This window comes from Amblyraja radiata, chromosome 11 (genome assembly GCF_010909765.2).
Source record: "Amblyraja radiata isolate CabotCenter1 chromosome 11, sAmbRad1.1.pri, whole genome shotgun sequence".
NCBI lineage: Eukaryota > Metazoa > Chordata > Chondrichthyes > Rajiformes > Rajidae > Amblyraja > Amblyraja radiata.
The window spans coordinates 58,708,439-58,724,347 of NC_045966.1; the positions used below are offsets into that span (position 1 = coordinate 58,708,439).

The 15,909-nt window shown below is 45.0% G+C and overlaps 1 protein-coding gene across 4 annotated transcripts in view; it reads right to left on the reverse strand.

Moving 5' to 3' along the window:
• ebf1 (EBF transcription factor 1) overlaps window positions 1–15,909 on the reverse strand; it is a 481,808-nt gene that overhangs the window by 233,381 nt on the left and 232,518 nt on the right. For all 4 annotated transcript variants that reach the window (XM_033029979.1, XM_033029980.1, XM_033029982.1 and 1 more), the window contains exon 7: window positions 14,285–14,366. In XM_033029979.1, coding sequence (XP_032885870.1) covers window positions 14,285–14,366 — 82 coding nt within the window. The remainder of the gene's footprint in view (window positions 1–14,284; window positions 14,367–15,909) is intronic.

Below are 15,909 nucleotides of genomic sequence, written 5' to 3' on the forward strand. Positions count from 1 at the left end.
ACGTTTCGGGCCGAAACCCTTCTTCAGACTGAATAAAGAAGGCAGTCTGCATCCCAGTGGCCTGAACATTGACTTCTCCAATTTCCGGCAGCCGGTGCTGTCTCCTCCCCTTCTCAGCTCACCCTCAGCCCTCTGGCACCTCCTCTTCCTTTCTTCTCCCCCCTCCACCCTGCATCAGTCGGAGGAAGGGTTTTGACCCGAAACGTTGCCTATTTCCTTTGCACCATTGATGCTGCTGCACCCACTGAGGTTTTGTGCATCTCCAGCAATTTTGTCTACCTTTGATGTTCCGGCATCAGCAGTTCCTTCTTGAACGTGGTAAAGGAGGCACAGGGTATGTTTGCGTTGATAGGTTGGGGCATTGAGTATAAGAGTCAGGAAGTCATGATGCAGTTTTATAGGATTGCATGCCGCTCTGATCATCCCAACATGGGACGGATGTGGAGGCTTTGAAAATGGTGAGGAGGAGGTTTACCAGAATGATGCCTGGATTAGGAAGCGTTAGCTCCAGGAAGCGAGTTGGTCAGCCTTGGATTGTTTTCTCTGAAACACCAGAGGGAGGATGCAGGTAGATGTGATAGAAGGATATAAAATGATGAGAGGCATAGATGGGGCAGACAGTCGTGACTTTTATCCCAGGATGAGAAAATCTAATACTGAAGGACACTGCTTTAAGGTGAGAGGGGCAAAGGTTAAAGGAAATGTCTGGCAAAATATGTTTATACAGAGATTAGTGAGTGCCTGGAACGCACTGCTGGGATGGTGGTCGAAGCATTAACAATAGCAGTGTTGAGGAGACTTTTGGATATGCATATGAATATGCAGGGTATGGAAGGATATGGATTATGTGCTGGCAGATAAGAGGGATGATATCATGTACGGCACAGACATTGTGGGCCGAATAGCCTGTTCTTGTGCACTACCGTTCGATGCCGTATTTTCTATGTTCTATGCAGTTTATGTAATCCAGAGGCCATTCTCTTGCACAACGCTAGTAAAACAAATAATGTGAAAAACATTTGTAATAGAAACATAGAAAATAGGTGCAGGATTAGGCCATTCGGCTCTTCGAGCCTGCACCGCCATTCAATATGATCATGGCTGATCATCCAACTCAGTATCCCATCCCTGCCTTCTCTCCATACCCCCTGATCCCTTTAGCCACAAGGGCCACATCTAACTCCCTCTTAAATATAGCCAATGAACTGGCCTCAACTACCTTCTGTGGCAGAGAGTTCCACAGATTCACCACTCTCTGTGTAAAAAATGATTTTCTCATCGCGGTCCTAAAAGACTTCCCCCTTATCCTTAAACTGTGACCCCTAGTTCTGGACTTCCCCAACATCGGGAATAATCTTCCTGCATCTAGCCTGTCCAACCCCTTAAGAATTTTGTACGTTTCTATAAGATTCCCCCTCAATCTTATAAATTCTAGCGCAACTCACCAATTTTACACATAGTTCTCGGAGAGCTGGCTCCAGCTGGTGAAAAGGTTTGGACTTCTCAGAATGAGGTTATCCATACACCTTAGTGCTGGTCCTCAATCACCCGAGTCACGTCAGTAAAAGCATAACTGCTGGCGAGATTTTGCACCACACTGAATCCTAATAGCGGTGCAGCGGTTAGTGCAGACACCTTACAACTCCAGCAACCCAGATCCAACCTGAATCTCAGGTGCTGTGCACATGTGGAGACTACATGAGCACTCCATGCCCACGTAGGTTTCCCTGGATGACCTGGTTCCCTCCCACATGCCAAAGAAGTGCTGCTGGGTTAACCGGCCACTGTAAAGTACCCCTTAGTGCAGGCAACAGCAAAGAATCACAGCAGGTTCATGGCGATGTGAGAAAGGGTGGGCCACAGGAAAAAGATAGACAATAGACAATAGGTGCAGGAGTAGGCCATTCGGCCCTTCAATCCAGCACCACCATTCAATGTGATCATGGCTGATCATCCCCAATCAGTACCCCGTTCCTGCCTTCTCCCTATATCCCCTGGCTCCGCTATTTTTAAGAGCCCTATCAAGCTCTCTCTTGAGAGCATCCAGAGAACCTGCCTCCACCGCCCTCTGAGGCAGAGAATTCCACAGACTCACCACTCTCTGTGAGAAAAAGTGTTTCCTCGTCTCCGTTCTAAATGGCTTACTCCTTATTCTTAAACTGTGGCCCCTGGTTCTGGACTCCCCCAACATCGGGAACATGTTTCCTGCCTCTAGCGTGTCCAAACCCTTAACAATCTTATATGTTTAAATGAGATATCCTCTCATCCTTCTAAACTCCAGAGTGTACAGGCCCAGCTGCTCCATTCTCTCAGCATATGACAGTCCCGCCATCCCGGGAATTAACCTTGTAAACCTACGCTGCACTCCCTCAATAGCAAGAATGTCCTTCCTCAAATTAGGATTCCTCAAATTAGCAGAGTGGGGATGGATTTGATGAGATTGCTCTGCTGGAACAAATGGTGCCCTTCTGTGTCGTAATGAGTTAATACGGACGCCAGTCAGAAGAAGCAGCCATTACAAAGCGATTACGACTGGACATTACTTAAATCACTCCAGCATTCAGGGGCAGAATACTGTCTTGCTCTCTGCAAAAACTACCCTGCTGGGATCCCAGTCACAGAACAGAGTCCCAGCAAGAGACTATTAGGAAGGAACTGCAGATGCTGATTGACACCGAAGAGAGAAGCAAAAAGCTGGAGTTACTCAGAGGGTCAAGCAGCATCTCTGGAGATAAGGAGTAGGTGACGTTTCGGGACGAGAGTCAGGGGAAGTGAATCGAGAGCGGCATGTTGGTGCAGCGGTTGAGTTGCTGCCTTACAGCACTTGCAGCACTGGGGACCCGGGTTCGATCCAGACTACGGATTCTGTCTGTACGGAGTTTGTACATTCTCCCCATGACCGCATGGGTTTTCTCCGAGATCTTCAATTTCCTCCCACACTCCAAAGATGTACATGTTTGTAGGTTAATTGGCTTGGTATAAATTTAAAATTGTCCTATATGTGTAGGATAGTGTTAGTATGCAGGGGTCGCAGGTCAGTTGGGCCGAAGGGCCTGTTTCCATTCTGTATCTCTAAGCTAAAATAAACTAAACTAAAATATAGATGGTGAGGCAGAGAGATATAGAGAGAAAGTAGACAAAAATGCTGTGGAAACTCAGCGGGTGAGGCAGCATCTATGGAGCGAAGGAAATAGGCGACGTTTCGGGCCGAAACCCTTCTTCAGACCCAGCACAGGTTGATGGGCTGAATGACCACCGCCTGATCTGATGTGCCGGTGAGCGATTTTAGTAATCTGCTTTGCAGGTGGGACTGAGAGTTTCTCTAACATGCGTTACAGACCTTAGACTGCAGGCAGCCTCAAATGGAACAAGAATGAATTAAGGATGTGGGGCGATTAAGGCATGTTCAAGGCCATTTGGGTCCCTGATGTGGCACAGTGTAACTGCCGTGAGTTACAGTGGGGCGGAACAGGATGCAACTGTTCACACAGCACATGCACCGCATGTAAAACTGCAGTCCCGCGTAATCCTCATCAATTTTGTTTTAAAGACATGTTTTGTGTGCAGCCTGGCCCATAAAGCAGCATTCTGGGTCAATGCGGAAGAGGTCAGAGTGCATCAGGCGCAGGGATTGTGCAGCCTGCATGTCAGAAGTGCCAGACTTCAATACATAACCCCACTCTGATCCTCGATCAGTTACTCAATCTATTAATCCCAGTGTAAAGTGAGGCTTCCCTCTGTTCATCCAGAGCAGGGATGATCCATCAACCTATCTGCAGAACACAATCAGAATTTTAAATGTCAAGTGTGTTGCAAGTAAGCCCAGCTTTCTCTCTTTTGCCAGATCGGTGCAATATTTTATGATCCATGCGCCATGCTCAGTCTGAAGAAGAGTCTCGACCCAAAACGTCACCCATTCCTCCTCTCCAGAGATGCTGCCTGTCCCGCTGAGTTACTCCAGCTTTTTGTGTCTGCCTTCCATCCTTTTCTCCCTCACTCCCAAGAACAGATATGTTGCAACTGAACAAGCTTCAGAGCAAATTGTGAGCAATACCTTTGTTAAGTAAAAAGAGTAAACTTTAGTAAACTTCAGAAAGGCAATTTTAGACATTCCACTGAAGATTCTTATGGTCTGTGTTTTCTCTTGCCAGTGTAGCCTGCAACTGAGTCTGTCTTCCAAATCAACCTGCAGGCTGCTTCCCTTTCAGAAGGACATGATGATATCACAGTCTCAGAGTCAGGGGGGTACCGTACGGGAACGAGCCTTTCAGCCCACTGTGTCTGCCTGTCATCACCCACCCATTTACAAACCCAATTTTTAAATTCTCTCCATATTGGTATAAAATCCCCCAGATTCCAACACTGTCTGAAGTACGTCCCCCCCCCCCCCCCCCCCCCCCCTTCTCCCCATATCCCCTGACTCCGCTATTTTTAAGAGCCCTATCTAGCTCTCTCTTGAAAGCATCCAGAGAACCTGCCTCCACCGCCCTCTGAGTAACATCAACGGTTACTTAAAGTTAGAGAAATCAATATTCATACCGCTAGGTAAGTTGCCCAAGCAAAATATGAGGTGCTGTTCCATCCTAGTTCTATGACAAGTTCTACTGTCCTCCTCTTTCAATGTTATTGATTGTATGCCGTGATGTCACCATCCCCTCAGCTAATGATGAACCTTTCTACATTTCCTTATCACTGTCTGCTTTGATCTGTCATTTTCACACCCTACCCTTCCATATCTCTAGACTCCCTCTCCCCTGACTCTCACTCTGAAGAAGGGTCTCGACCAGAAATGTCACCCATTCCTTCTCTCCATAGACGCTGCCTGTCCCACTGAGTTACTCGATCATTTTGTGTCTACAGTGATAAACCAGCATCTGCAGTTCGTTCCTACACATCAGACTGGCCCTTGGATCGATATATCCAATATACCCACGCACCACACTCATTCCCCATCCTCATGAATTTTATTTCCTTTATTTCTCCTTTGAAAGATATTATTCCATCTGCTTTTGCCACCTCTTCGGACTCCACAGCCACCTTTACCAATGTATTGATTACCTTGCCCCCACTGAAGGACTTTACATTGGTCGATTAAGGTTCATAGTACTGATGCCGCTTGCTGTCTCGTTGCAAGTTGTTGAGTGTGGAATGCTGGAGCCTAAATTAGCAAAGCCCGTGTAATACAGCCGCTTCCAGGAGTATTGTCAGTGAGGTTTTTTTTATAGCACACCAGGACAGGATTAGAGAAATCCTTTGAGGCGTGTTTCTGCTTGCAACCTCCCTATAAACAAATATCATAACAACCAAGTTAATTACTGGCGGATCTCCCAATTCGGGAGCTGACATCTGAAAGTGCAATAAACTAGGTGCTATTTAATCCACCCATTATGCAGGCTAATTGACTAATTTCACAAGTATATTCCTTTTTTCATTATCGGACCTTGTCAGCCCTTTGCTAGCTGTCATTGAAAGGGCCTCGGCATTCGTGATTGATCATTGATAGATTGGCAGTCAGATTAATTTAATTAAAATCGCCTCACTTGAGAAATGAAAGACAAAAAGCAAAGTGCTAATAGATTTGCTCTCACAGTAAATGACTTCACAGGGACCGTTTACAGAGCTTTGCCTAACTTATTTTGCCGGAAATTCCCAAGTCACTTGCAGGCTCTCGCTTTAATTGCATCGAGCTTTGCAAAGGCTTTTAGGTTCGTAAACACAGAAACTGCTTTTCTAGTGATCAGAAAAAAAAACATTTCCCCTAGGTCTCAGGGAAGCTAAGCGGTTCCCTGCGATCGTCGAGGCAAGGACGTTCTCCACCCGCACCAGTCATCTGTAGCCTCTCCTCACTTTCAGCAGCAGTGCCACCAACAAGTCCGAGGTCAATGAACACCTTGTGTTTGTGGAGCCCCCCCCCCCCACTCACACCCAAGGACAACCGGTCGGTCAAAGGGAGAGATACAAATGCGCACTGCAACAGAGATGGGGACATTGGTGGTGCAACAGAGAGTGGTGAATCTCTGGAACTCTCTGCCACAGAAGGTAGTTGAGGCCAGTTCATTGGCTATATTTAAGAGGGAGTTAGATGTGGCCCTTGTGGCTAAAGGGATCAGGGGGTATGGAGAGAAGGCAGGTACAGGATACTGAGTTGGATGATCAGCCATGATCATATTGAATGGCGGTGCAGGCTCGAAGGGCCGAATGGCCTACTCCTGCACCTATTTTCTATGTTTCTATTCTTGGGAGCCAACATTAAAAGCCCCTGGATTCATAAACGTTAACTTGTTGCTTTGTAGGTACACCCTTCACTGATACTCAGGGCTTTGATGCAGTCCACGCTAAAATCAATGCTCATTCTACTTTGGTACTGCCATTCCATTTCCATGTAAATTGTATGTGAGGTGACACTGTCCTAAACAGTACAGTTTTGGAGGGAGTGACTGCTTTTTCCAGTCTGCGGATAGGGAAGTAGTATTGTCCTCGATAGATTTGGTTAAAGATACGGCTATTAAGATGATAGCTACATAGAATGATTAAAGCGTGTGATAGGATAGATTGAGGGAGAGTGTTTCCTTTGGTTGGGAAGTTCAGAAAATATAACATTTATGCTTAGTTTAGTTTATTGCAACTCAATTCATTTGGTAAAGTAGTAGTGAAAACCTGGAAATGGCCTCTAATGTGGAATATAGGAAATGGGAGAGTGGAATTACATAGAACTAGTCTGAAAGGATGATCAACGGTCAGCATAGACTTAGTGGGCCGAAGGGCCTGTTTCCATGTTGTATCTGTGTTGCATCTCTCCACACTGAAGCAGTGTTAAGAGGGAAAGACAGATCAGCCATGATTCAATGGCAGAGTAGACTTGATAAGGTGAATGGCCTAATTCTTCTCCTATCACCTATAAACTAAACTTTACCACCCCCTCCCCATCTCCTCCCCGTCCAAATCACTTCTTCTCCAAAAGCTGTTGCTGTTTAAGCATAGTTATTAATGTCAAAACTGGGGCTGATGGAATGCACAAGGCATGTTGCAGAATCGAGGCTGGTAAATGCAAATCAAATCTATTTGAATGGAGCGACTCTCAAACTGTTGTGGTTGGGTTCTGAGCCCCTGAAATCCTGCACGGAGACCTTGTGGGAAGTGAGACATAGCGTGCATCAACTGGACAGACTGCTGCCCTTGATCACAGGAAGAGAGCCCATTTCTCTGAAGCACAGAACGACAGGATGATCATCTAAGTGGGACTGACCAGGGAAAGAAGGGGCAGAAATCAAATCAGAAAGAATGTACTTTGATAGTCAACCCAGACATCTTTGTACATTTAACTTCTCAAACAGGAGGAAATTCATCTTGTTCCTCCCTCTGGTGTCTCCTTTCCTATTGGTACTGGACTGGCTCCAGCCACGAGGATCCAGGCTATCAAACTGATACAGAGACACACAAACATGAACAAACACACACTCAGATGCATACTACAGGTGCCCACGGCCTCTGGATAGATAGCTCTGTGTGAGCGTGTGTGTGTGTGTGTGTGTGTGTGTGTGTGTGTGTGTGTGTGTGTGTGTGTGTGTGTGTGTGTGTGTGTGTGTGTGTGTGTGTGTTTGTGTGTGTGTGTGTGTGCGTGCGTGCGTGAGTGTGTGCCTGTGCGCATGCCTGTGTGTGTGTGTGCGTGAGTGCGTGTGTGTGCAAATATTTGTGCATGCGCAAGTATGATTGTGTGGGTATGTGTGAGTGTGTGTGTTTGAGGGTGTGTGTGAGAGTGTGTGCATTTGTGTGTGCGTGTGTGTGTATGCATGCGTGCGTGTGTGTGCACGTGTGTAAGTGTGTATGAATGTATGTGAGCGCGTGCCTGTGTGCATGCGTGCATGTGTGTGAGTGTGTGTGCATGCTTACATGTGTGTGCCTGTGTGCATACGTAACGGTGTGGGTGTGCGTGTTTGCTCGCCCGTGTGTGTGCGCGCATGTGTGTGTGTGTGTGTGAGTGTGTGTGTGCGCGCATGGGTGTGTCTGCATGTGTGTGTGTGTGCATGTGTGTGTGTGTGCTTGTGTGTGTGTGTGCTTATGTGTGTGTGTGTGCATGTGTGTGTGCGTGTGTGTGTGTGTGTGCATGTGTGTGTGCATGTGTGTGTGTGTGTGTGTATGTATCCATGTGTGTGTGCATTTGTGTGTATCCATGTGTGTGTGTGTGTGTGTGTGTGTGTGTGTGTGTGTGTGTGTGTGTGTGTGTGTGTGTGAGCTTGTGTGTGCGCTTGTGTGTGTGTGAGTGTGCATGTGTGTGTGCATGTGTGCATGAGTGTGTGTGCATGTGTGCATGAGTGTGAGCGTGGATCGGTGAGCCCAGACCTGTCAGTTTGCCCCGTTCCTTGTATCATTGAATCATAATTTAGTTCACAAAACCAACCATGGATTTTAGTCTGGTTTAAAAAGTCCGGGCCTCTATGTGACTCCAGACCCATCTATGTGCTGACTCAGAAAAGGATGAGCAAGCCTCTCATTTGTATAACAGCATCAATGTCTGGACTGCAGCAGTTCATGGTGACTCAGCAACACCTTCTCAAGCCGAGTTAAAGATGAGCCATAAATGCTGGCCTTGCCAGTAAATCCCAGATCTCAAAATAAAAGGACAAATGAAAAATAATGGCTTTGTATAAATTAATTCTGAAGATATGAAGTATGCTGCAAGATTAGCATTTATTTGTCTATTCCTGACTTTCTTCGAGGAGGTTCTGGTGAACAAAATCTTGTACCACAACAACTCTGTGTGGCCAGAGACCTCCCCACTGCTATCGGAGAGGGTTCCACTCATGATGGGGAAGAGTGAAATCATTTCAAAGTTGCTCTATAATTTGAATGGGGGCGTGAAGGTGGAGGCGCTGTTTGCATTGCCATTCTGGGTGGTGGAGGTTTGATGTGATGGAGGAAGTCCGAGAGAGTTGCTGAGAGCATCAGATAAATGTTGCTCATCCCATCTTTGGTACGCCAGAGGTGGAGGGAGTGAATGCCATCAGTAGTGAACAGGACTCTAATTTGGTTCGGCCTCCCTGCTGCAGTGAATGGCAGGGAAGGAAATCATCTTATGGCAACCGCTGATGTGTCCATGGTCGCGATCAGTCAGAAAGCTCAAATTACGATAGATGTTTTCTGTTGATCACCGGCAATGCAGTTACAAGCAAAGTGGGTAGATGGAAGCAAGATACAAATACAAGGCCTGGATAGGGTGGATAAGGAGAGGATGTTTCCACTAGTGGAGCAGAGCCTCAGAATAAAAGGACTTTCTTTTAGGAAGTAGATGAGGAGGAATTTATTTTGTCAGAAGGTGGTGAATCTGTGGAATTCATTGCCACAAGAAAGCTGTGCAGGCCAAGTCAATGGATATTTTTACGGCAGGGATAGATAGATTCTTGATTAGTACAGGAGTCAGGGGTTATGGGGAGAAGGCAGGTGAACGGGTTAGGTGGGAGAGATAGATCAGCCATGATTGAATGGCGGTGCAGACTTGATGGGCCGAATGGCCTAATTCTGCTCCTATCATCTAAGAAATAAACAAATCAGCGGTGGTTGAATGGCTGGGCAGATTGGTTACACACTGCACAAACAATGCTGCCTTTAATATGTACTGAGTGCCAAACCAAAAGATAGGTTTGTTTTGGGTTGACCCATCACAGCTTGGCTTGAGCACCTGTCCAATTTATCCCTTCTCAGTTCAGGTTGTGTCACTGCAACTGAAGGGAAGGAATTTCATCATTTTGGACCAAGGGTGGAGAGGAAAGCAAGTACCATTGTTACTGCTCAAGGTGGTCAACACAGAGAAACTTAGTTCTTGGCCTGCCACAGGGAGAGATACTGTATCTGCATCAGAGTTTTCACACTTTGCACACATGCACAAAGATATCAGCACATGCATAGGTTATCCCGACTTACTACAAAACTTCAAGTAAAGCTCGGGCAACTTCTTCTGCAAACAATATTACTGGGTGTTCAATGTCCCTCTCTGCCAAATGAATAACCATAAGGGAAGCATCGTGCCACTAAGGTGTGACAGAGAAGAGAACTTGCTACCCTGAGGTAATCTGGCCATTGTGACATTGACCCATGGCAACATAGTTAGTCAAGGATATCAAGGATAGTCTAAGGTCACTAATGAACTACTATCTACCCCATTGGTGATCACAAACTATCCTAGATTGGACTTTGCTCGTTCTACCTTGCACTAAACATTATTCCCTTATCATGTATCTACACACTGTAAATGGCTCGATTGTAATCATGTATTGTCTTTCCGCTGACTGGATAGCACGCAACAAAAGTTTTCACTGTACCTCGGTACACGTGACAATAAATTAAACTGTAAACATAACTCTTCTGAAAGAATAGCAAACCCTCAGCTCCAGGACAGTCAGGGGACGGGCAGCAAATGTCAGTTTTGTCACAATGTCCGTGCCTGTGAATAACAACATGAAGTGTATGTTTTTTGGGTGGACAACTTTTGCCTGTTCGCATTTCTGCAAGGAAATTTGCAATATTTTACTCTGCTGAGTTTGTTTTTAAAATGCAAGTTGTTGTATGTATGTGTGTGTGTGTGTTTGTGTGTACTTGTGTGTTTATTTGTATGTGTGTGCATCATGTGAGTATAGACTGCACTCAATGGTGAAGCCCTCCACTCCTAATGAATAGCCTGCTCACACCCACTGTCTGTTTGGATAAACAGATGGGTGGCCCGGGCAAGAGTAAATAAAAGTTGGCCAGAGTACGTCTTACTGGCCCCCAGTATGAATCAATGCCTTCAGGGGAGAAAGAAAAAACATTACACAGGAAAAGAAAATTAAAAGCAGCCCAGAATCATATGTCAAACGAAATATCGTAATTAGTTTTGCGTAATAACCCATTGCTGCACTTGGAGTAATGGGGCATTTGATACTTCACAGAGTGTTTGCTTTGGAATGAGAGTTTAATAGATCTCACTCCTTCCAGTAAAAATCCTTACATAAAGGCAATTCTCCCTTTAAAAGCGGTTTAAAAAACGAGAAAGCAAGAAGCCAGCACACATCCCTTGTTAGAGTTGGACGTGTTACCCAATGTTAACTAGGACAACAAAACATCTGTTTGTTTGACAGCTGACATGTGTTACAGTATTGAGACCTGACGGCATATATTATTGTTTTAAAGTTCGTCGAAGCTGACAGACCTCACAATTTGTAAACTTCAGCGAAACACTTCAATAAAGTCCAAGTCTTTTTTTTCTCTTTCATTCTTCATTTGTACAAACCGGTATGCCAAGCTCTAAGGTCACACTAATTGACACAGTACAAGTAATTAAGCAGTCACTGTTCACGTACTTGAAGACTCAACTACCATGGGTCGCTGCCAGCGAGACAGTAACGCTTCTTAAAGTCAACAGATCAACCTGGCTCCAACAATCAGACAAGTGAAGTGGTGACTGTGGAACCAAGATAAGGCTAAAAGTCATTACCATATGAAAATTAGCCCGCGTATTGAGTGGAAGAACTTATTAAGTGAGCCATCGTACATATCATCCTGGGGACTCCCTGGTGGACCCTTGCCATGTCGGCTTGTCAGTGTGTTCAGCAGGACAAGTATTTCTTCACCATAAGACCGAGCATCCACAGTGACAAAGGGCCTATTGTGTCCTACAAGTGCCTTCCATTTCCAAACTACTTGAGAGCAGTCACAATGCCTGCCAAATTTCAATTTGAGTGAGGCTAACATGTATGTGTTTTCAAACCTAGTTTCCAGGAATGCTAATTAAAACCAGCCCTGCATCTCCCCAGCAGTTCGGCTATCCTTCCCTCTCTGGCTAATCCTTCTTTACGAATCGTTCCATCAAATAGTCCCCTTCCAAATATCTCTCTTACAGCCTGCAGCCCAATGAGATGTGTGGCCTCTTGCCAGCCCGTCATGGCCACCCTCCCCCCTTGCTTAGTCCATCACCCACTACCATCACCCATTCACCACTCCAAGGTCTCATTCCCCCTTTAAGATGCCCCTAAAAATTACAGACCAAGTATTAAATCTCCAGGCTTGAAATCCCGTTTCACGTATGATTGCAGACAAACACACACATTAGTAGCAAGAATAGGCTATTCGGTCCCTCTGGTCTGCTCTACAACTTGATAGGATCATGGCTGAACTGATTTAACTTCAATTCCAAGTAACCTTTCATCTGATTGATTACCAATAATTTATCTCTGCCTTAAAAATATTAAAAGATCCTACTTCTGCTGCCCTTTGAGAAAGAGAGTTCCAAACCCTCTTAAGAGGGGGTTATTTTTTTGCCTCGGCTTTGTTTTAAATGACTGACCCTTTATTGTTAAGCTGCGACTCAGTTCAGTTCAGTTCAGAGATACAGCGCGGAAACAGGCTATTCGGACCTTCGGTCCACCGAGTCTGCACCGACCAGTCATCCTAACACATTAACACTATCTTACACACACTAGGGACAATCAACATTTACACCAAGCCAATTAACCTACAAACCTGTAGGTCTTTGGTGTGTGGGAGGAAACCGAAGATCTTGGAGATAACCCACGCGGTTATGGGGAGAACGCACAAACTCCGTACAGAGAGCACCCGTAGTAAGGCAGCAACTCTACCGCTGCACCACCGCGCCGCTCCTCAGGCTAGATTCCCTCTCCTCTCTTCATCCACCCTATCAAGACTCCTCAGGACACTTACATTTCAATCAAGTCTTTGCTCACTCTTCCAAACTCCAGCAGATACAGATCTAACCTGTGGAATCTTTTCTCACAGGTCTCTCTGTGAGGGGCAGTAAAGGCCTAGTAGGCCTTCTTTGAACAGCTTCTAACGGTATTTGCACCTCCACAAATAAGGAGACCATTACTGCCCACAGCCTCGTCAATAACTAAAACAAAACAATAGACAATAGACAATAGGTGCAGGAGTAGGCCATTTGGCCCTTCGAGCCTGCAGTGCCATTCAATGTGTTCATGACTTCCCCATTTTATACAAAATTCTCCTCACAATAAACGGCACGCATTTATTCCACTCTTGTCAAGTGCATGAGGATGTCGTGCTATTATCAAGTTGCTACATAAATGTAAACTCTGTACTGTTGGAGCATCGATTCACAGCAGGCACATCAATAATTGCCTCATCCTTCCTTTGTAAGACGAGTCAGTGACTGTCAGCAGAAAACCCCAGTATGATGGGTGGGACATTGGGAGAGGGGATGTATCAATGCCAAAACCAGTCCTACCCATACCCCACATCTACCCGTGGAGATAGTTACAAGGTTATGCCCTACATGCTCAAGTCTTGCCTAACGCCTACTTTCTAAATGGATTTGATGCAGATGCTCATGTGTAGGAAGGAACTGAAGATTTTTGGTCTGCACCGAAGATAGACACAAAATGCTGGGGTATCCACTGGGTCCAACTCTCTGCCTCATTCCCCAGATCCTACCTACCATCCTCAGAAGTATCCATATTGGTCGGTGTTACCTCAATCACATCTTAATGAGGTGATAATAGGAAGACAATGTGGGTTACAATCTGTGTGTTTTACCGTGGTGGAAACAAAGAATTGCAGATGCTGGTTTACAAAAATGAACAGAGAGTTCTGGAGTTACATTTTGACTCAGTATGCTTCGTTGCCAACTTCTCCAAGCTCACAATGATCTATTCTACATTTTACTTGAAACATCCCCTTTGATGTCTCATTTTCACACCTTACACTTCCTTATCTTTATGTCCCTCTCCCCTGACTCTCAGTCTGAAGAAGTGTCTCGACCCAAAATGTCACCCAATCCTTCTATCCAGAGATGCTGCCTGTCCCACTGAGTCGCTCCAGCATTCTGTGTCTATCTTCACCAAAAAGGCAAAGGAACTGTGCCTGAGCAGAAGAGAAGTACATATGTGTAGACTCGTGTCAGATGAGCCTCAAGCACTGCTCAGATAAGGCAGCAACCCCTTCTGACGTGTATAAATTGGCCTACACTTGAACTTCACAGTGTATACTTGCATAGATCCTTTCTGACAACAAAGAACTCATGTCTGGCATCAAGTCAAACAGTTAGAGGCTTTCACTGTTCAGAAGGCACATTAAAGACTACAGACGTTTTATTTCCTTCTTCTCCCTAGTGAGAAATGGCTCAAGTGAGGATAGATATTTTCTTTAACACTCTAAGCCATCAAATACATCTCTTTCCCTTGCCATTACCACTTAGGGCTAAGTCTCCACAAACGAATCATTATTTGTTCACAAATTAGCTTTCAGAGGATATGGCTGCAGAGATAAAAGCCACACTCACCTGGAACCTCCGCATGTCCCTGGGGTTTCCTGCATTCTTCAGACAGTTCTGATTGCATTTCAGAAAGAATTTCAAGAAGAACCTAAAGGGGGAAAGTGAGAGAAAAACAAAACAGAATTTGATTAAAAGTCTTTCACGAAAGGAAATGTCCACTCTTTGAAAGAATTTAAACAATTGCATTTTCGTCAATTGAGTAAAACTCATAATACATCAGGATCATTGTCAACCTGTGGCTCTTCCTACAAGTACAAGTTGTCTTTATACCTTCTGCTTTAATTTACCTTACCTGCTGGCTTCCATTTGTAATTTCTCTAACTGGGGAACCGACGAGGGCGGTGTAAACAAAAGCACGTTTTAAAAATCACCAACAACGAACTCCACTTATGAATACATCTTACTTCCATTTATATACACCACTAACAGCCATCTATATACAACACTAACATCCATCTAAATACAGCAATCCCCTCCACATGCATCAAGCAACACTCTTTCCATATGTGTAACAATAGCACTCCATCCACATACACCAATAACTGCAGATAGACACAAAATGCTCGAGTAACTCAGCGGGACATAAAACATAGAAACATAGTAGATAGGAGCAGGGTTAGGACATCCGGCTTTTCAAGCCAGCACCACCATTCAATATGATCATGGCTGAACATCCAAAATCAGTACCCCGTTCCTGCTTTCTCCCCATATCTCTTGATTCAGTTAGCCCTAAGAGCTAAATCTAACTCTCTCTTGAAAACATCCAATCTGAGGATTGGATGATGTGGAAGCGTCACCCATTCCTTCTATCCAGAGATGTTGCCTGTCCCGCTGAGTTACTCCAGCATTTTGTGTCTTATCTTCGGTGAAAACCAGCATCTGCAGTTCCTTCCTACCAATAACCTGCACCCTTATACAATCCACCTACGCATGTCAATAACCTCCACCTATGTACACCAACACATTACATCGTTACATATCCACACGCTCTATCTATATACATGAATACCCTCCACCTATCTAAAGCAACATGCTTCACCTAAATGCACTGACACTCTCTATTAACGTACAGCAATAACCTCCAGCTATCTACATCGCCACCCTCCACCTATATAAAGCAAAATCATTTACCTATACAGACCAATAACCTGCAACAATAAGCCCCCTACGCACATCAATAATTGCTATGTACATACAGCAACAACCTCAATCTAAATACAGTAACACCCTCCATTATATGGACCAACACCATCCATCTATGTACACCCCACACCAACGCACTGCACATATATATATCAACACATTCCACCTATTTATATTAACAGACCTCCCATCTATATCATAAGCATCATAATAAACATCATAATCATACTTTATTAGCCAAGTATGTTTTGCAACATACAAGGAATTTGGTTTGCCATACAGTCATACCATTAAAAAGCAACAGAACACACAAAATACATTTTAACATAAACATCCACCACAGTGACTCCTCCACATTCCTCACTGTGATGGAAGGCCAACAAAAAGTTCAATCTCTTCCCTTCTTTGTCCTCCCGCGGTCGGGGGCCTCTAACCTTCCGTTGAATGGACGATTTTGGCTCCGGTAGCCGACAGTCAGGCCCTTCTCG